Source organism: Selaginella moellendorffii, unplaced genomic scaffold (genome assembly GCF_000143415.4).
Source record: "Selaginella moellendorffii unplaced genomic scaffold, v1.0 SELMOscaffold_14, whole genome shotgun sequence".
In the NCBI taxonomy this organism is placed as follows: domain Eukaryota; kingdom Viridiplantae; phylum Streptophyta; class Lycopodiopsida; order Selaginellales; family Selaginellaceae; genus Selaginella; species Selaginella moellendorffii.
This window is the reverse complement of record NW_003314275.1, coordinates 492,138-514,882: the sequence shown is the minus strand read 5'-3', so window position 1 is coordinate 514,882 and position 22,745 is coordinate 492,138. Positions and strand designations below refer to the sequence as shown.

Genomic DNA, 22,745 nt, shown 5'->3' with positions numbered 1-22,745 from the left:
GGTACCACACTTGACCACAGGTTGGACAGGTAGTTGGAATTTGCTGCTCCTCTTGAATTCTCAGCTCCTCGATCGCACGCCTTATCCGCATGTTATTGGTGACGCGATCGGCGACGGGATCTCGACGGCCTATAGGAGGTCTCACCATCTTCGAGCCAAGAGAACTCCAGAACCCGAGAGAAAACAAGAACTGTAAAATAACTGAATGGCCGTCCCTAATTTCAAACTCCCAAAAACTTAAACACTAACCAATGGCTGAAACTTTCCCAGCTAATAACTTTTCATCCACAACTCTGATCGACTTGATTTCACCACCAAAGAACTGCCCTTGATCAGATCTTCAACTTCATAGAGACAACTTCTTCAAATTCTCACTTCTGAAATCCGTCACTTTTTCTCTCTCTAGACGAAATATTCATAGGAAGCTTCTTCAGCGAGCTTCTTCAATTTTCACCTTTTTTCTAACTTAGAAATACGTCAGTACTCACAAAAGCAACCTCAAGTATGAAAATACGACCGTATATACGGTTGATACCATACCACCCTGATACTCGCGCCGCCCTCGGCACGCTGATTGCCATTAACCACTGACTTCTTGACTGGTTCAAACCCAACTCTGCTACACTTTCCTCGGACACCACTCAACTTGGCTCCATTTGACTTCTCACACGGCAACACTCTGCCTCTTTCAACTCTCTTCTCCTACACTATTGCTGAGCTCGCCTCCACTGACGTCTACAGCCTCCAAAAATAAATCCTCCTGGCGCTCCACACCTGAACTCATAAAATCTCCCCCTTCAGCTGCTCCTCTCAAGGACGTGCAGCTAACTCTACCTGCATCTTCTACGCTTATTCTTAAATGAAAACACCAACATACCTCCATTCGATTCTGGAATTCCCCATTCAGCTACAACCACAGCTCTCAGCTGGCCTCAGCTCTGGTCATCCTCGACTCTGATTCGGATGGCTCCAACACATTGGACTCTCGCTCAGCTCCGGCTGTTTCATCATTTGAACGTGGATGGTACTTCTTCAATCGGAAACCATTGATCCGCGTTGGCAGCAGGTTTCCACTCAAATCTGCCACCTGCACCGAGCCATTGTCGTTGACATTCACCACCACGTAAGGGCCCAGCCACCGTATCTTGAGTTTTCCTGGCCGCTTCCAAAACTTGCTGTCATACAGCAGCACCAAATCCCCTATTGCAAACTTTCGCTCTCGAATGTGATCATCATGCCATTTCTTTCTCCGCTTCTGCAATGCCTCTCTAGCTTGAAATGCCAGCAGCCTCGTCTCATCCAATCGTTCTAGCTCGTTCAGCCTCTGCTGTATGGCACCGTCCCAGTCCATAGCATGCTCTACAGCCGTCCTCAAGGCTGGAACTTCAAGCTCCACCGGCAATAAGGCTTCCTGCCCATAAACCAACTGAAAAGGTGAGAACCGAGTGGTCACCTTAAAGCAACTCGATACGCCCAGACTGCATCCAAAAGGCACTTATCCCAATCTGTCCGAGAAGCTGAGCAGGTCTTAGTAACAATCCGGCAAAGAGTTCCATTTGTACGCTCCACTTGACCATTGCAATGCGGGTAGTAAGGAGTAGACTTCGAGTGATAAACTCCATAAGTTTCTGTCAGTGCTGCCACCGCCTCGTTCAAGAAGTGTGTACCCCGATCACTCACCAGTTCGAGGGGAACTCCAAACCGTGTAATTATCTGCTCATAAAGTCCGCAACCTTCTTACCAGTATCCTCCCGTAGAGCCTTCACCTCAGACCATTTTGTAACGTAATCAGTGCAGACCAGTACATACTTATAACCTGTCCGTCGAGCTGGAGGAAACGGTCCGCAAAAATCAATCCCCCATTTTTCAAACAGCATCACTGGCAACAGTGGATGAAGAGGCTGGTAGTCACGCTTATCAGGCTTCCCTGCTCGCTGACAAGGGTCACAGGTTTTGACATAGTACGTAACCTCCTTCCTCAATGTTGGCCACCAATATCCAGCTCTACAAATAATCTCCACCGTCGCTTCTGTTCCAAAGTGGCCTCCATATGACGAGTCATGGCATGCCGCTATCACCTTAGTCGTCTCATGTGGTAGCAAACACCGCCTCAGTACGCTATCTCGTCCAATCCGGTATAATACACCGCCAACCATCGTATAGAGTCGGCTCTGCAACAGAAGCCGTCGCTTCTGCCGGTTATTCAACCCTGCCGGATACTCGCCATTGCCAAGGAACTTAACCATCTCGGCATACCAGTCCGGCACTGTTTCAAATTGGAAGATAGGTGCATCTGGCAAATCATCCTGTACGCCTACTTCCTCATCACTGTCCTGTGGTGGCAGCCTCGATAAGTGATCTGGCATCTGATGGCTGCTTCCAGGTTTCAACACAATCCGGAACTGAAATTCCTGGAGTAGTAACAGCCAACGTGTGATTCTTCCTGTCTTGCATGGCTTCCCTATTAAATACTTCAATGCCTGATGATCGAGGAAAAATACGAACTCCTTGCCGAGTAGATAATGCCGATATTGCTGGATCGCATAGATCATGCCAAGTCCTTCCCTCTCAATTGCTGAATAGCTCTTCTCAGCCGTTGAAAGTTGACGGCTGCTGTAACATATTGGATGATTTGCTCGTCCATCTGAGCGTTGACACAGCACCACACCAATGGCCACTGCTGATGCATCCACATGAACGTGAAACTCTAGGTTCCAATCTGGCATCTTCAAAATCGGCGCGTTTACCAGTGCCAGTTTCAAGCGTTGGAAGGCCGCCTCACATGCAGTTGTCCACTCATATTTAGCCCCCTTCTTCAGCAGGCTAGTCAAGGGTAGAGCTTTCTCGGCAAAGTTCCTCACGAAACGGCGGTGATATCCCACATGCCCAAGAAATGCCTGCAATTGCTTCACAGTCTCTGGTGACACCAGCTGCATGATCACCTGCGTCTTGGCCGGATCAACAGCTAAACCTTCTCTTGACACTATCTGACCCAGCAGCACTCCATGCGTTACCCATAACTGACACTTGAACGGGTTGAGAGAAATCCCATAGTGCTGACAGCGTTCAAAACACTTCTCGAGAAGGCCTTCATGCGCCAACTCACTCCCATAGACACTGAAGTCGTCAAGGAATACTTCCATAAACTCTCGCATGTACGGCTGGAAAGCTGCTGTGACAACCCGCTGAAAGGTAGCAGGTGCATTACACAGGCCGAAGGGCATAACTTTGTAGGCGTAGCAGCCCCACTCAGTCACAAACGTGGTTTTGAGCTGATCCTCTTCTGCTATCTGCACCTGGTTATAGCCGCTGAATCCGTCGAGGAAGGAATAAAGCTCGTGTCCCGCCACAGCATCAAGTACCGTGTCGGTAAAGGGCAGAGGGAAGCCATCCTTCTCAGTCACCTCGTTCAGCTTCCAATAATCCACACAGACTCGCAGCTGACCATTCTTTTTTGGCACCACCACAATCGGAGACAGCCACTGGCTCGTTTCCACCTCATAAATAAACCCAGCTCGCAGCAACTTCTCCAGCTCCTCTCGAACAGTCTTGGAGTAATTCGGGTTCATCCTATACGGCCGCTGCCGAATAGGCACTGCTCCTGGCTTAAGAATGATCCGGTGCTGAGCCAGCTTCACATCCACACCTCGCATGTCTCTATAAGACCATGCAAACACGTCGAGGTACCTGTAAAAGAGGCGCCTCAACCTCTCCTTAACTTGGACCGGCAAGTTAGCTCCGACCTTCACCACCTTTTCCTCCTCGGCTGATCCGAGGTTCATCTCTTCGACAGTTGGCTGAGCTGTGTATCGGCTACTACCTCGTCCTCCAGACTGGATCGCTGGCTCTTCATCAATCTCTGGAATGGAACCATCTATAACTTCAGAATAAAAATGGCAGGGAAACTGCTGCAGTCGTTCCTGCTCCACTACTGGCTCCAAGTCCTCTACTTGAACCATTCCACAGCTCACATCACCACCAAACAACCAATGCTTGAGTCAATCGCTCGCTGTTCCATCTTCAAAAGGTGACAGCAGCAGGGCGTCGTAGCCGGAGCAGGGCTCCACAGCTGCAACCTCCACTGAACTCTCATCATTCGAACGACTCTGCTCTGAACACACCTCACTCATACGCTCTCCTGCTTCTGATCCAGTCGTGGTATCACTGCTGTCATCGATCCCATCCACTATCAGCTCACACGCTACTGGAGTCCAGGCCGGCCTCTTCCTTGTCCGAACTTGGATAGTGCGCGACTTGTTTCCATCTCCAATCGTAATAGTCCCCTTCGGCCAGCTCTGATCTGCCCAGGCCTGTAACAGCCACGGTCTTCCCAAAAGAATTGGATAATCCAGCTCGTGTCCAACCATCCTCAGCACCACGTAATCAACATAAAAGATAAAACCGGCAATCTCCGTCTTCACCCCAGTAAGTACACCAACCGGTCTCGAGCGAGAATGGTTCGCCATACGGACACGAAAATAAACTGGAGACGGCTGCTCCAACCCAAGTTTCGACACCATTTGCTCAGGCATTACGTTGATGGCAGCACCTCCGTCAATCACGCACCCCTTCAAGTGCTGACCTGAAATCTCTGCATCTATAATCGGATTCTCTGCTTCGATCATTGGCCATGCTGCATTCACTACCACCTCTCGATGGGCCTTAACTGCTGTGGCCATCACTTTCCTCAGACTTGGTGCCAACCGTAGTAATTGTGCAAATGTGATACTCGGCTTCTGATTCTCTAAGTCCTTGAGCACATCGTAGGGCTGAGTTTCTAGATTCAGCACCTGCTTATACCGGCGAGATCTCCGCTGGCCCATCTTCAACGGCTCACCCCCAAAATGTTCCTTGAATACCTCTGCCAGCCGCTGCGGCGTCGAGATGCCCACCTTCCTCATAACCTCTTGCGGATCCATTCCACCACTCACCTGGTTCGCGTCCGTTTCCTTGCCGTCATTAGGGCACTGAATAGTCCCCGTGATATTCTTTGCGAGATCTCCGCCATCGGCTATCGGCGCATCCTGAATACCGCCTCCTTCCAGACCTAAGTCGATCCCCATTTTTTCCTTGTGGCGCTGCTCCTTCCTGTTTTGGCGAGCTATCATCTCTGGATCCTCCTGAGTATGCGTCCGCTCAATTCCCTGTTCAGCCCTTGTTCTCGGCTCATCTCGAATGTACAACCCGCGGTCCCTCCGCTGCAACTGTGCTCGTGTGTTGACATTCCACACAGGTGTGTCCGCTTGTAACTCTTCAGAATTCACGAAAATGGCTTTAGTATCCACCACCTCTTTTCCCTTGTCCTGATTTTGACACTGATTTGGCACTTGCAAGCGGTAGGGGCAATCCTCCTGCCGATGAAGTCCCTGTGTCTGGCATATCCCACAGATTGGCTGATACTCTTCAGACTTCTGTGCATTCGGACAGTTTGGCGCGATATGTCCAGGTTCCCCACACCGGTAGCACACTATCGGACCTCGGCCTCGGCCTCGGCCTCTGCCTCCGAACATTCCCATCCGGCCGCCACCTCGCCCTCCACCGGCAGTCTGCTGCAGCATTGGCCCCGAGTTCTGCACGGCCCCTGGAGCTCCTACGTTAAAAACCGGGTACGTCTCATACTGCTGGTGCTGAACCTGCTGCTGTGGAAATTGTTGTTGATGGTGAAATTGTGGTTGAACGTGCTGCTGTGGAAATTGTGGTTGAACATAATAGCTTGTGACTACAAGTTGCTGCTGGAACTTGGGCGTCACACGAGCTGGATGAAAAAAGCACTTCTCAGGCTTGTGGCCGAACTTCCCACAATACGGACAAGGAGCTTTTACCGGAACCAGATTCGGACACTCACTAGGATAGTGGCCATATCCTTGACACTTAATGCACCAGATCTCAGCTCTCTCATGCCCCGGCCGAGTTGGAGCTCCCAAACCTTGAACCAAACTCACTTGGAGTTCCGCCATCTTCTTGGTAAGTGTCTCCACCACATCTTCTTTCACTTTCGTGAGTTGGCTCTCAAATCCGGTCGTGTTTACTGCAGGTAACTGGAGAACTGACGGCTGGACCGGAATCAAAGGTGGAGCTGCTACGGCTCCAAGCACACCAGTCTGGTACTGTGCAATATTCGGTGAGAACAAGTTACCATATGTTACTGGTGGAGCTGCAGCTGCAATATTCCGTGATGACATCCGGGCCTGTTCCCATGTTGCTGCGTGCTCCACTGCTGCGTTCAAATCTGCCGGTCTTTGCACCTTCACGTGGAACCCGATTTCAAATGGCAACCCATTCAAGAACCAGCGGACTTGGTCGTCAACAGCAGGCTGTGGATCTTTCCTCGCGAGCAGCCTCTTGTAGCGAAGAACATAATTTTGCAATGTCTCTCCAGGTAACAATTGAATTGAATTTAGCTCATCATTGATACGCTGCTTGAATCCCATAGGACGGAAAGCATTGAGAAATGCCGTTTTGAGGTCTGCCCAGGCTGCAAAGGCTGCTGCTGCATTCGCCTGACCATACCATTCTGCTGCTGCTCCCAGCAACGTCGCCAGAAACAGACGGACTCTCACAGCATCTGCCTGCTCCTGATTTGCTGTGCTGACGTTTTCAAAAGCAGTTACGTGAGTGTCTGGATCGTCAGTCTGTGTAAACGTTGGATACTTCATCCTTGCGTTGGCAGGCTGTGCCATTTGAGGATTTACTGCTTGAGGTGTGGGCGATGCTAGTTCAAATGGCCCCCACTCCTCCCAATTCAAACTTGAGTCCGAAGTCCTCGAACTAGTTTCAGGGCTGGTTTCAGGCGAATTCTGCAACAGTCTCCTCGCTGCTCGTTCAGAACAGCCTCGATTCTGCTCTGCCCTCCTAGTAGAAAAATCTAGAAAATTATCCCAGTCCGGGGATCTACCCGCCAGACCGAGAACCAACTGCGGCAAAGGATGCTTACTGCAGATGCCCGCAGATGACCGGCCTTTTCCTCAGGCCCGGTTTACTGTGCAGTTACTGCGACTAAGCCCTCCCGGCTAACGCACCAAAAAATGTGGGAAAAAATACACGACAACCAAGAAAGATGGGAAAGACTCCCCTAGGGCTTGTATTTCAGCAGTAACTACAAATCACTCATACTGAGTGCGCTGGGCCTGCAGTAACTCTTCTATGATCACACGTAAGTAACGGTACCACACTTGACCACAGGTTGGACAGGTAGTTGGAATTTGCTGCTCCTCTTGAATTCTCAGCTCCTCGATCGCACGCCTTATCCGCATGTTATTGGTGACGCGATCGGCGACTGGATCTCGACGGCCTATAGGAGGTCTCACCATCTTCGAGCCAAGAGAACTCCAGAACCCGAGAGAAAACAAGAACTGTAAAATAACTGAATGGCCGTCCCTAATTTCAAACTCCCAAAAACTTAAACACCAACCAATGGCTGAAACTTTCCCAGCTAATAACTTTTCATCCACAACTCTGATCGACTTGATTTCACCACCAAAGAACTGCCCTTGATCAGATCTTCAACTTCATAGAAACAACTTCTTCAAATTCTCACTTCTGAAATCCGTCACTTTTTCTCTCTCTAGACGAAATATTCATAGGAAGCTTCTTCAGCGAGCTTCTTCAATTTTCACCTTTTTTCTAACTTAGAAATACGTCAGTACTCACAAAAGCAACCTCAAGTATGAAAATACGACCGTATATACGGTTGACAGTCATTATACTCTCCATGTAAGCTTTCTCTCATTTTCTTTTTTGTCACATTCAAATGTTGCATTTTTTGTAGGATCAACCACTTGATAACATAGCACTTACATCAACAATTAATCTCCCTGAGAGCAAACATTGGAGTTAGAGAGCTTCTAAAGCAGGGAAAGGAAAAATGTTCTTTATGAAGCTATGCTCTCCAACCTCATTAGATCTCTTGAGTAGTCATCAAAAGATTTGGCTGCACAAGAAGCAAGGTTTGCTGGTACAGGTCTGAACTTAAACAAGCTTCAAGAGCAGGTTGGTAAAAGGACAACACTAGTAGCAGGGTCAATGTCTAAGATGGTGGAGGAAGTTGTTGCTGGAACTCCTATGAAATCAAGTTATGAATCACTCGGGGACATGAGAACAGCCCGTATGAAGTGTTGACAGACATTTGATGGGCCAAACATCACTCCTAACTCTCACCATCCAAAGTTTGATTACCATTCTGTTTCACGACACCAAAAAAGAACTAAGGAACATGGAGTGGAGGAGGTGCCAGTTGTTACACAAGTAAGTCCAGTGCCAAAGGTTGAAAAGGTTATTTTTCGTGAGCCAGTTTCTTGTATCAATTGGGCAATTTGAAGAGTCAGTGCCAAGAGCAAAGAATAGGCTGATTCATAACTATTTGGCATAGCACTAATGGATCCTTCTTAGGCATGATTATAAGTAGATCAATCCAGACTATAGGGATTAGTCTATTGGTTCAAGTACTCATTGCCATGCTCTCTTATAAAATTTTCTTGGATTAAACTGAAGGCTGTGCAAACACAAGTTTAAAGTTTAGTCAAAGTTAAGACTGAAAATAAAGTTTTCAGGGACGAAGGATCAAACATGTAAATCATTTTCTCTTCTTGGAGAGATGATTTATAATGGAGTGTTAACTCATTGCTCATGTTCACATTTTACAATCAAAAGTCCCTATTTTGGTATTAGGTGTTGTAAATCTCTATCGGTAGGGTGTGGCTTTTATGTTGCATTTTGTCAAATTGAGGTGGCACTTGATACTCATATAAATCTTTATAGTAATGACAAGGGCATTACTTGTGGTATTGCTCAATTGATGATCAAATCATTGTAATAGTTATATCATATCTATGTGATTGTGAGTAATATGTTTATGAAGTTGCTTAGTTAAACAATAATCAACCACAAAGTGGTTGATAATAAAGCTAATCTACTTGCATGTAATAGCATTGTAGTAGCTTTGAATAAATTCTTGATAGTGATTCATTATGCTAAGTTTAAGTTGGTACCTTGTTTATTTAAGAGTTTACCCATTGAGATTTTGGAAAGGGTTATAACATTCACTTGTTATGGCTTATTAGTTTATTTGTTAAACTTGGAGTAAATTGTTGGATAAAGAAGGTGTGTAGATGAAGCATTCACATTGTTAGCACTTGTGTTAATGAAAGTGGCATTATTTATGTTGAGTAATAAGGAACTTTTCTTAGAGCTTGATTTTCCATGTTATTTTTTTTGTTAGAGTTTTAGCTTCATACTAGATTTTGAAGGTGATTGGAGAAGAGTGTTAGTACAATGTGGATATCCAAAGATATAATCTTCATAATCGAGTTTTGGATATTCATTTTACATTTTGCAGATATCGATATTGAAACCCCCTTCACTAATTTATAATGGTTTTTGAAAATGGAATAGTTTTTGGGAAAAATTTCTTATAATCCAACAATATGCTTAAGCATTGAATATCATTCTTATATTTGTTGACTTTGTTTATCTTAAACTTTAGTATGATGCGGCCCAAAAAGGATGCTAACTTTTAGGTTAAAACAATTGAGTTAAATAAAGTTTGGAGTTGGTGTAAAAAAATGGCGATTGAGCTTTTCTAAAAATATGACCTTTGTGCCTTTCTTTTGTAATATTATGTTAGGTGGCAAGTTGCACCTTGCATTTCATAATATATATGAGAGTAGTGAGTTCTTACTAATCTTGACTTGGTGTTGGTAGCCTTGCACTTTTGCTGAGGATGGTAATGTTTAATTTAGTTATTTGCAGCTAAAATGCTAATACCCCTATTATAGCTTTGTATATGAAGAAGTTGTGTATCAATATGAGTTCATCTCATGGTCTTCACTTTAATTGCGACTAAGTGTTGATCATGCATAGCTAGCCTCTTTAAGGCATTGTTAAGGTGTGGCATCTCAATCCTCCTCTCTATGGCTTTACTCACATCCTAAATTCTCTCTCTCCATGCTTTAGCTCAGGTCACAAACTGCCGAACCTTTAGTATTTCTCCCTCGTAGGGGTTTTATACAGCCATTTGGAATATCCCAAGAATTAAAATATTTCCTCTCTCTCTCAAGATGCCCACAGTTACAACCAAGTGTAGGAGGAGTAAGAGCAAGAGCAGGAGTAAAAAGAGTTGGAGTAGGAGCAGGAGCAGGAGTAGGAGTAAGAGGAGTGGGAGTAGGAGTAGGTAATAGGTGACTATAGTGGATTATCACAGGTTCTAACATGGTGAGAATCCACAACCAAGCTAAAGAACTCTAATGTCAAGAGCTGGTAACTACTGCAAGTGGTAGAAACAAGAAAAAGAAAAGGAAAGAGAAAATGCTGCAAATGTGAAAAAGGAAATGGAGTGTGAAGTTCTGGGTTAGAGGGAAAACCATGGGAAACTGTAAGCCAGAATTAGATGCTCAAATCTGGAAAAATGACAAAGAGAGAAACACAAAGAAAAAGATGAAAAATAATAGAAAAACAAGGCACAAATTTGGACCCCAACCTCACAGGTCCCCACACCTCCAAGAAGTTCCTTGAACATGCCTAGCTCACCCCTAAAGTTCCAGGGAAGAAAGTGGAGTGGAGTGAATGCATTGTGCAGTACAAGTATGTGTGAAAAGAGATGAAGATTGTGGCCCAAGAGGTGATGGGATAAGTGGAATGAAGGCCGCCTTATGGTAGATGATAGAGAAGAGGACCATGCGTGACATGATGTAACAAGACTGGAAGTAGCAATTGATATGCTGTTAGGATTTGAAATAGCATGTAGTGCAATCTAAGATGATATAGGCAAACACAGCTAGAAGTACGTGGAGTGAGGAGTTTTGTCTGCTTCATTGATGAGTGTTTGGATGCCTGTTCTGTGCAGGCCCAACCGACTAAAGAAAAGAGCTGGGATGTCCTTGGATTTGCCTCAAGTTTCACAATGTGATGGTTTAAGTTGTATCTTTTGTCTCTGACGTCTAAAAAATGTGATTTTTATTGCATTGTACTGTTGAAAGTCTTTGAAATATAGTGATGTTGGAAGAGTCAAAGTACCATATATGCATAGTGTGGAAGTGACAAAAAACTAAGAGTGGGTATTTGTGATGATGGAATGTAGAGATTATGAAAGTGGATAGGGTGATGATTCGTGAATGTAAGTGGATGGAAATGAAGAGGAGGATGTGTTCCTGAAAGTGATAGACAAGAACCTAGGAACCAAGGGGAAAGGCTAGAAGATGAATGAGCTCCTAGATGAGTGGAGTTAAGGCCACCTTGAGGCTGTAATCTAAGCTTGAGCTTGTGTTGGCAGGAGCATATGGCCTGGTAGGACATGAGAAACAAGTGAAAACAACAAAGAAAACAAAACAAAACAAAAAGAAAGGAAAGACGTCACTGGATGAAAGCCTTGAGGTGACTGGTTATGAAGATGGGGAAGATCACGACCATCCTCATCAACCAAGGTGTAAGAACCATGACCAAGACACTGTTGGATGAAGAATGGTCCCTGTCACCTTGGAGAGAACTTGAATGGTACATTCAAGTCCTGGAGAAGAACTAGCTGTCCCAGTGCAAACTCATCATCTAGCTTGGCACGGTCCTTTCGGGCTTTGAGTTTGCATTTTGCAGCATGGAGGTGATTAACAGCTGCATGTCGTTGTTCATCCAAGGCAATGATGTCCTAGGCTCGAGCCTGTAACTTCTCATCTGCTATAAGTCATGTGTCTGCATCATGTGGAAGTGAAAGTGACAATGATGGAACTATGAGCTCCACCAGAAGGACAGCCTCTGTGCTATAAACCAAAGAGAAAGGAGTGGCTAAGATGGAAAACTTAAAGGATGTCCTAAAAGCCCAAAGTGCAATTGCCAAGTGGTCATGCCATTTGCGAGATGATCAGCGATCAGCTTGCCAAGGATGGACTTTAAGATCTTGTTGGAGGACTCTGCCTGGCTGTTCACTTGAGGGAAATGGCTGCTACTCAGAGTGTGTTGCATGTCCAGCTTTTCCATGAGGTGCTCAACTACTCGGCTCAAGAATGCTCCTCCACAATCAGAGATGAAGACTGCTGGGATGCCGAATCTGCAAACGATTGATTCATAGAGGAACTTTGCCTTGGAAAGTTGATCTGCATGTTGAAGAGGAATTGCTTCCACCCACTTCGTGAAGTAATCAGTGGCCATGAGGAGATATCGATGACCTTGTGAACTAGGAGGTGAGATGGTGCCAATGAAGTCAAGTCCTCATTTGAAGAAAGGTCCTAGAGAAGTGATGAATGTGAAAGGAAGAGGAGGGACATGGTTCTGTGGATTGAACTGTTAGCATTGTAAGCAACGGTTGGGGTAGTCTATGGCATCTTGATGCATCGTTGTCCAAAAGTATCCATGTTGAAGGAGAAGCTGAGCAGTAGTCTTCCCAGAGAAGTGTCCCGCACAAGTGTGGAAAACTTGTAATAATTGGGAAACCTCTCGCTCGAGGACGCATCTGAGAAGAACAGTAGAGGAAGTCCACTGGTATAAGGAGCCATCGAGGAGGCAATAGTTCCATGCTTTGACTCCAAGAGCTGCTCGTTGTTCCTTTGTGAGGTGTACTGGGAACTTGCTTGAGGCCTCGAGAGTCTGTGGAATGGCCTGAGTGTTCATTGTTGACACCAGGAATGAACTAGGATCAAGAATGCACCTTCGCTTGATGACAAACTCCGGCTGGAACTCTTGGATGGTGGTGATCTACAAAAGAATGCGTGTGTTTTGAAAAGCTTTCTGCAGGAGATATGTTAGTACATGAGAGGAAACATGAAAAATGATATGACTCCCTAAGAGCATGCGCCAGAAACACCGAAGAGTGTACACCACTGCAACAGCTTCCTTTTCAACAGTTACAAACTTTTGCTCAGACTCTGTCAAGGAGTGGGAAGAAAAGTATGTGGCATGAAGTGGCTGGCCTGGTGCAGCACGTTGATAGATGCAAACTCCAAATGCTTCATTGCTGGTAGTGACAAATATGTCAAAATGTTGGCCAAGAACCAATGGTTATAGTATTGGAGCTTGTCGTAGTGTTGCATGTAATTTGTTGAAAGCTTGTTGGGCTAAATCATCCCAACGAAAGGGTGTGTCGTGCTTGAGAAAAGCCACCAATGGACGTGTGAGAGAGGCGTAGTCGTGGATGAACCAGCGGAAGAAACCAGTTTGGCCGAGAAATTGTTGTACTTGTTTGATGTTTGCTGGAGAGGAGTCAAGAATCTCTTTTCTCTTTGCATCATGCAGCTGGATTCCATCACGAGAGACATCAAAACTGAGGAGGTGGCGTTTGGTGACACAAAACTTACACTTCAGTGGGTTAAGTGTGAACCGATGATGTTGGCAACGAAGAAAAACTTGCTCTAAGTGGTGAAGGTGGTCATAAAATGTGGCTGAGGTTGAGCAGAGGTCATCCATGTATATTTGAAGAGCATCCCCCAGGATATCATGGAATGCATAGGTCATAAACCGCTAGAATGTGGCTCCTGCGTTGCAAAGCCCGAATGGCAACATGTTGTATGCGAATACCCCCCAAGGTGTCTTGAATGCTGTGAGCTCACGATGAAAAGCTGGTTATAGCCCGAGAACCCATCCATAAAAGAGTAGAAGTGATGGCCTACTAACTCATCAATAACAAAGTCCACAAAAGGCATGGGAAAATGATTTCATAGTGTGACTTTGTTGAGATCTCGAAAGTCCACACAAAGCCAGAGTTTACCATTGGTTTTGCAAGTTGGGACAAGGTTTGCCACCCACTCTAAATGCTCCACTAGAAAGATGAAGTTGACTGACAGAAGCTTTTGGATCTCAGTTTTGATGTCTGGTAGTAATGCTGGATTATAGTGGCACATCTTCTACTTGATAGGCTTTGCAGATTCGGAAAGGGTAATGCGGTGTGTGACTGTGTCCATAGGGACTCCTGGAAGTTGGGAATAGTCCCAAGCACCCAAATATATACACACTCGGATCATCATTTTCATTTCTATATATACAACAAGACTAGTTGCTCAATCTTATTGAATAATACTCGTAGAGTCTCATCTTTTGATACCAAATATAGTGCATGAGGTTTTTACCCTCTATGCTATAGTGATTTACCATAGGAAAACCATGAAGTAGAACCTAAACCCTTTATATGCCATGTGTCCAAGAACAATAGTGCAGAACCCAATTTTCAATGCCATAGGCCATTGAATGAAGGTACAGAGCCAAACTCCTAAGCTTGCAGCCAAGGAGCAAAATACCTAGAGCACGGAGTGACTCCTGAGTGTTCAGCCTAAGGAGCGAAAGGATAGGAGTATGAAGTGACATTAGAATAGTGCTAGAGCTTCTAGCATCCCAATGCCAAAACCAACATGTAAAACAGAGCCAAATAGAATTTGGTGCTATTTTAGCATATTGGTGGCCTAATGCAAAGATATAACTAGCATGATGTGGAACTTAAGATTAGACGCAAAACAATGACAAGCATACAAGCAAGAGTTAGACTATGCTTTAAGTTTGTTGGCCATGCTCGACCTATTCACTATCCCTATTATACATTTGGAACACCCCACAACTGTCATATTTATAACACTAAATGAGCCTAAACCCAGAAAGAGTGACTAGAGAGGGGGGATTTTGGCAAGGCTAGCAATGGGAAAAAGTTGTGGGGGGTTTTAAATGTATAATAGTAATACTGTGTTTAGGGTTTAGGATTTAAAGTCCAAATTAAATGATTTTCTATTGGGCTAATTAAATGTTGTTATTAATGAGTGTTGAAGAGAATGTTGATAAGATCAAGTGACCCCAAACCAAAAGAGAATGAGTGGAAAGGGAGATAAATGGCATACTGCAATTGTGAAGTATATCAATTATATTAGTTGTTCTTTTGTTTTTAATTACTTTATATGTATTATATTGGTAAGGACAAAAGCTAAACATTGTTGAATATATTATATTTTATTGATATTTTGGTGGTATCTAAGTCAAGTAATTTACTCTTCTTATTGTTTTACTTTTCTTCATTTGTATCCTTATTTGTATTTATGGCAAGAAAAAATCTTTACTCTACCATTTTAATTCTTATTTTTGTATTAGTTTTAATATATATAGTTTAAAAAAATGTGGAGAATCATGTAGTTCACATGGTGAATGTAAGGGTAAAATTGCATGTTTCAATGGAATTTACGAACATGATTCCAATATGAACACTAATCTCTGTCTAAATACTGGGAAAATTCAATCACCTTCTTTAGATATTTTACCTCCTCCTGAGGAAGATTTACCTACACCTAATGAGCTTTTATCTCCTGTTGGTTCTAACTAAATCAATAAATCAATAAATTATTTATAAATAAAAGAAGTAAATAAATTTCCATTTTTTATATTGTTTGGCACACCAATAACCTAGTTTGACTCCACAACTTAAACCCTAAACCCTAAACCTTCTCATGAATAGCATAGAACAAACAAATAAGGTTAAATCTAGAGAAAGTATGGAGGAGGATATATAGGTGGCACACTATAACTATTAAAGTTATAAAGTATATTGGTTGAATTATTTGTTGTATTTTTGTTTTAATTACTTTATAACTATCATATGTAAGGACAAAAGCTAAACATTGTGGAATATCTCATATTCTATTAATATTTTAGAGTATTTAAATCTAGTTTTCTCTACCTATTGTATTACTTCTTTTTTAAATTCTTATCAGTATTCATGGCAAGGAAAAATCTTTACTCTACCATTTTACTTCTTATTTTTGTATCAGTTTTAATATATATAGTAAAGAGTGGAAAAATGGTCTAGAAAAAGTTAAGAAAGAAGCACTAATCTAACATTTCTTGTGGAAGCAAGGGAAGGTAGGTACTTGGGAATGGATGTGGACACCACTGGACAAATGGTTCTGGGTGACACATCTAGGCAAACCTTTGGGATCCAGTTCACGAGCAAGCCCCCTCTCCATAAGTATTTCCATGGTAGGCCCCTCTAGGTAAAAGCTCTTTGCTGGTTTCATGCCCAATGAAACTACATCCAGTTTTTTGGTGTTTTGTTGGAAAATAAAAGGCCCTGTTTAACAAAGTTGGATTAGAGTCAATGTAGTGCACTTGAATTTGGAGCCAAACTCCAAGTCCGTTGCGCTACGAAAAGAGGGTCAGGTTCAATCCCACGAGCACCAACTCCCTGTATCTAGCACATGCATGCAAAATGGTGTCAGACGGTGTCTGGCACAATTTTGGCATACCGGTGGCCTAACACAAAGAGGAGGATATCCCATCGACTAGAGCAGCGTGGAGTTTGGGCTTAGACCCAAGACGGACGCAAAACAAGGAGTGACATAGCCCAGTGGAAGCCAAACTAATGTCTCATGTATTCGGACATGGGATGAATGTCTCATGCGAATTTGGACATAGGATGAACACCATTGTATTCAGGCCAATGTCTACATTCCGTAAATATGTCTGTAAGTAATTAATTTTTTCCATTCTACTTTAGTCACTTAACTGCACCTCCGACCACTTGGAGGAGTCTCATTCACTACCTCCATAAGTCCCACTCAAGACTTAGGGCTTGCTAGCCCCGAGAATGGCATCCATGCCACTCAACCTTTGCACTTGGTCCAAGTGCTCCACGTGTCTGGTCCCATGACCGACACCCCAAGGCACCACTAACATACCAACCTGTTACGCTAGGCCATGCCCAGTCACCTTGGTCACATTGGTGGTTCAACACCACCTGCATTACAATCCCGTCTCTCCAAGACTGGGCCATTCATCCACGAGTGGTCATCCCAGATCCACTCCTTAGCATCCTTAGGATGCTCGCAGACATAGGGAATAGCCTTCCCCAATATCTCCTTTCTGGTCCCCACCAAGTCCCTTTCTGTCCTTGACCGTGTTCGCCAACATTGCCACTGGATCAAGGCCCACAGGCCCAACCACTAAGTCCCACGGTCCTCTGGGACTTCCTCACCGTATGACTGTATCCTTGGTCACTACACCAGAGGACTACTCCTCTTCCTTTCCACAGTCTGGGCCTTTGGGACAACATTTCGGAACACTATGGCCTTACGCAAGCCTCGTGGGTACTCTCCCCACCTCCTGCCTTTGGGTGCTCTAGCCATGGGCTTAGAGCGAGGTTCTATTGAGCCACGCCTAGTATCCAAGTAGGTAGTGCCACCCACACTTGGACTGAGAGCATCGGCTAGTCGATCTCTCGCCGGCTCTTGAACACTTCACCAAGCTACCCCGCTTGTCGGTCCATGTTCACTTTAGTCTTGGACTTCTCAGTGGGCAGCTCATCACCCAACACTGGGTACAGCCTTCCTGGGCCAAACTGGCCTTCCACTGCAATCCTCCCCCTACTATACTTTTGGAGCTTACCAAACCCCCTAGAGTCTGGGAGACGAATGCTTTGGGCTTTCACCCTCTCAGACTCGAACTCGGACTCGGACTCGGGCTCGGGCTCGGGCTCGGACTCGGGCTCAGGCTCGGTCTCGGCCTCAGCCTCGGTCTCGGTCCTGATCTCGGTCTCGGTCTCGGTCCCAGTCTTGGTCTCGACCTCGGACTCCATCTCGAGTCCATCTTGGACTCCATCTCGGATTCCATCTCAGACTCCATCTTGGACTCCATCTTGGACTCCATCTCGGATCCATCTCGGACTCCATCTCGGACTCTGTCTCGGTCCATCTCGGACTCCATCTCGGACTCCGTCTTGGTCCATCTCGGACTCCATCTCGGACTCTGTCTCGAACTCTGTCTCGGACTCCGTCTCGGTCCATCTCGGACTCCATCTCGAACTCTATCTCGGACTCCATCTTGGACTCCATCTCGGACTCCGTCTCGGTCCATCTCGGACTCCATCTCGGACACTTCCACATGTCATGTGTTGGTCTTTTTGGGTCCCTTTTTAGAGCCTCGCTTATTGCTCGCTTTGTGCTCATTCCTCGAGCACTTTGTTGGGGGTTCCACCCCCGCTCTCGACCTTTCAAGGCGAAGCTTTTAGTCCAAATGTGTTACGCTTGTTTGGCTTTCGCTTCGGCCACTACCATGTGGCGCCTTTTTGGCTCCACTTTGGGGCCTAGGGATTTTGTGTTTCACAATGCCAAATGAGCGAATCTAAACACTTTCCATAATTAGCATTTGGGACCGAAATGAGACTAACACAAAAGGTATGATAGTGAGGGTGTTTGGCAGATACGGTAAGCTATCATCCAGTGATATTGAGGGATTAGTCTCAATACGTAAGGGTTCTTGTTACTAACCAGTGCAAAACACAACAAGACAAGAACTCTTTACTGGGCTAAGTATACTTAGCTAATAGCATGTAAAAATTCCATCTTTATGCTTGTTTGGTTTAAGTACACTCGAAATGCTTAGTTAACTCCACTAGCACAAGAGGGGCTACCAAAGGGATCCAACTGTACCGACCTCCTTCCGTCATGGCAATAAGGAAAGAGTGTCTGTAAGGACTGGCCGATAAGTATCTTTCAAGATGGGTAACCTTTCCACTTAATTAGATATTCCTTCGCATGAGCCCATCTCTGAAACCGAGAATCCAAGATAGCTTCAACTTCATATTCTAGTTTACTGTCCACAACATCTAGTGACGGATGAATCTCCTTGTGTCGTGCAACATCCATAGTGTAAGGAGCCAATAGATTGGCATGAAATACATTATGAACATTAGACATCTCCGTAGGCAGATCCAACAGATAGGATACATCACCAATTTGTTTCAACACCTGATAAAGTCTAACATATCTCGGTAACAGCTTCCGAGACAAAGATCCCTTAATGTTCAAATTCTGGTAAGATAGTCACATTTGATCTCCCACTTGATAGGATACATCCTGATGATGCTATTCCTTATCACGTAAATACCTATCCTGAGCTTTGCCCATTGCCTCAGTAGCTCTAGACCAACCTTGGCGTAGCTACTCCGCATAAGTCTCAACAGCTGTTAGGGCGTGGCCACCGAGAGAGTGAGAGAGAGAGAGGGAATATTCTAGTCCTTGGAATATTCCCCATCTTCCTTGGCCCACAAGGGCAAAGGGGGGCATTTTGCGAAGAGAATTGAAGAATTTCTTGTGTTTGAGCGAGTGTTGGGGGAGGTGCCCCTCCTTCCCCCAACAAATGGTGAACCCGATATGACGCGCAGCACTTTCTAAAGCGTCATTTCTCTCTTTTTCTTTTGGTTGTAGACTTTGGGAAGGAACTCTTTGTTCGTCTTATGGTGGTTTTATTTGATTTTGGGCATGTTGGATAGACCTGGAGTTCCTCTTTCTAGCAAGGTATGACACTCATCAAGCCGTGTAGTATTTGAAGAGATACAACATTTCTTGGTTCGGTTGGATGAACATTTTGGTTTTCATTTTCTTGCCTTGATCCTTGGCCCAATTTCTTAAGGTAGTGCATTTGGATTTGTAGATATGGCCTAGATCTATGAGTAGTGGTGATTCTTGGCACTAGATTTGAGTGAATTGACGGCATGCAAAAGGGTTTTTTTCTTCGGCTAGATTGGGTCATCTTTATAGCAAGAATTTGTGCTCCTCCGGGCTTTGTTTTGGATGCCGTTTGTTTCTAGAGGTGCTTCTGGTCTTAGGCTTTCCAGAAATACCAATGGCGCCTCAGTAGCGATCTACATCATGGACATGCACATGTTTTTCCACAATGTTGGCATTCTGGGCTACCTCTTCGTAAATTTTGGGGAATATTGAGGTGGCTTCTTCACTAATTCCTTTGATAGAGGGTAGACGGGGCTAAGCTCTTTCCAACAAGCCCACCAACAGTGAAAATGGAAAAGGATCAAGACTAGAGGACTCATTTTTCTCTTTCGGGCTAAACTTTGTTGGGGGTTCCTTGGGAGCGAAGCAATCTTCAAGGAACAGGTAATAGTAGGAACAGGCACAGGGATAGGAGTTGGTGTTGGAGCAGGCACAGGAGTAGGAGTGAGAGCAGGGGGGTTACCAGTTACAAGTTACAGGTCCCCAGTTACTAGTTACCGGTTACTCTAGCGGCTACTCTAGCGGCTACTTCGGCGGTTACCCCACGGATCAATGATTATGTATGCTTGGGGCTTATATCTCCATTTTCACCCTTATTTCTCTTCATCACAGGCATTTTGGGCAACTTTGAGAAAACGACACTGCACCTTCTTGGGCTGAGTCTTCTTCATCTTTGGCAGATTCCAATGACTTAGATCTACGAGCTATGGCCCAGCCACCTTTAGCTCGACCTCAGCTCCATGTTCTGTAGAAGGTGAGTGATCTGCCGACCTTCTCAGGTTTTGGAACAGTCTCTCCAACATCGCATATTAGTCGCTTTGATTACTACTGCACCACAAACATGATCATTGATGATGATCGTATGTGTCGTGACTTCTTGCAGTCTCTCAAAGAAAAAGCAACAACTTGGGCAGATTCTCTCCTCCCAAAGGACCGGACAGACTTCTAGACACTACTTGCTTCTTTCAGAGAACGTTTCGTCGAAGGAAAACCCACAAATCGGCTACTTGTTGACCTCTTTTCGTTCTGGCAAGGTGCTCACGAGTCTGTTCCTGACTACATCACCCGGTTTTGAGCATACTGGAAGTAGTGTTGGGATCACAGAGTAGTCCAAGATGAGCAATAGGGGATCACGGCATTCACAGTGGGTCTGCATAGGAACTTGCAACAGAAACGTCTTAAGAAGACATTCAAGTCTTGCTGCAAGGCATTTTCATTTGCCATAAAGCTGGAAATAGAGCTTCTTGTTGACCTGGGGATTGCTAGAGTTGATTTCGACCAAGCGATCACCTCGTCGGAGTCACCTTGTGCAACTGTTTGCCCGTCCACACCAAAGCCCGTCGCTATTGAGCATACACCTCCGGCTTTTGAGGACTTTGCCAATGAGATGCAGCAGCTAAAGAGATCATTCTTCAACAACAATCACACCATGACAAATTTCTCTAGGAGCTGGTGGAGTCCAGAAAAGAGGCCACTACAGCTCGGGAATGCAGATTTAAATCCCGTTGGTGCACTCACTACGAGACTACCATACACAACACACAGTGCTATTTCAAACTTCACCCAGAGCTACTTCAGCCTTCACCTTCTCAACGTGTCCAACAACATCCCTTTGGTGATAATTCCACATCATCTCAGGGTCCAGAGACATATCAGGAGCAGCTGGAGCAACAAGCAATTGAGGCAGCCCCTTTGTCAAGGAAAGGCAAGGCACTAGCCTCATCGGTCAACACGATTTTGGTAGCCTAGGAACTCTATAGGCAACAGCACCAACCGCAGCCACTTGAGCCCAAGTGAAGAAGAAGACACCCGCTTAGCCTGCCACAAATCCCCCGGCGGCGGTTAAGAGTGAATCTCTGTCGGCACCAGATCCAGTGACACAGAGGATGGCTTGTAAGCTCCCCTTCAAGTTAGTACTCTCTTCTCCTCCTGAGATCTCACCAACAGCTATTTCTGTTCTGGAGCCGGTTTTTCAACAGCTGGTTGACACTCCCGTCACCTTTTCGCTTCGAGACATGTTGTGTCTTGTCCCGAGATTCGGCCAGTGTTTACAGGAGTTTGCATGGTCAGGAACACCAAAGAGCACTCTCAAGAGGACTCCTCAAGAGGTGCACATGAACTGGATTCAATCAAAGCATCCATCTTACAAGAGGAAGTATCAATCTGCACCGGGACGAAGATTGGACCAGGATTACCATATCTTGTCATGTCGACATGGAAGAAACATTATCTCTCTCAAAGCTGCCCTATCAGCATAGCTATAGATCACTGAGAGATCCTCCATTGTGCTCAAGACCTTTGCCAACCACACCATTCCTCCAGTGGGCATTTGCTGTAGTGTCAAGGTCTCAGTGCAGGGTGTTATTTCTGAGGTAAATTTCCTCGTGGTTGACTACCAATGTCTTGGAACACCTTCATTGAAGGACCCTATCATTCTTGGCTGCTCATGGCAAGTCACGGCCCATTGCACGATTGACAGTGCAAAAGGCAAGATGGAAATTAGCGATGGAACCCATAGCACCACTTTTCTCAACAACCACGGCAGAGCTCTTTTTCAAGAAGCCCAGCAGGGCTCCAACTAAGATGGCCTCCACACCATACTTTCCTCCTGAGCTCACAGAGGTTTTTCTTGAATTGGCACTGGAGTCGACCATCTATATGATGGATGCTTTCTCATGCAATGCGATTGATATGGTTGGAGGCGAGTCAAATAGCCCGAGACATCTCTCACCTTCACTCTCTTTATTTGAGAGTAAGGCCGAGCCTCTAGACACGCCCTCTTTATTTGATGGCGGGGCTTATAAGGTACGGGCTCCCATATCCAACTTTCCGGAGTGTTTTTTGATAGAGGAAGGGCTCCTCAATTCATTTTTTGCATGGGACCAACTCTCTCTTATGGAGCTTGATCACACAGTCACTCTAGATCAGACCCATCTTTCGCAGGACACAACCGAACTCAATCCTCCTCAACAACTATCTGAGGTGTCACACAGCTAGCATCTTCCTACTAAAATCGCAGTAACTGATGACTCCAAGAGTATTTTTTCATGCCATTTCTTGGAGATGGAGGATGACATCCAGACACAGAACTAGTAGAAAGAATCAAGCCAATCGGACATGCTGCATGCAAGTTATAGCTCTTGGAGTTCAAAATTTCATACCGTGGAGCTCCCAGTACAGGTCTGTGTATTACACTGAAACTTCAGCACCAGACTTGAACTGGACTTCAGTGGAGGATCTTCCTTCACTTGCAGAGTACTTGGCTACAGTCCTAGCATTGGACATCGA

The 22,745-nt window shown here is 45.1% G+C and overlaps 1 protein-coding gene across 1 annotated transcript; it reads right to left on the bottom strand.

The window, feature by feature from the left end:
* Window positions 1-922: 922 nt before the first annotated feature.
* On the bottom strand, window positions 923-1,577 carry LOC112346410. Its single transcript, XM_024675354.1, has 2 exons — window positions 1,570-1,577; window positions 923-1,478 (listed from the first exon to the last, which is right to left on the bottom strand). Exons 1-2 carry the CDS (start codon window positions 1,575-1,577, stop codon window positions 923-925), a joined length of 564 nt encoding a protein of 187 aa, XP_024531122.1.
* Window positions 1,578-22,745: the final 21,168 nt, after the last annotated feature.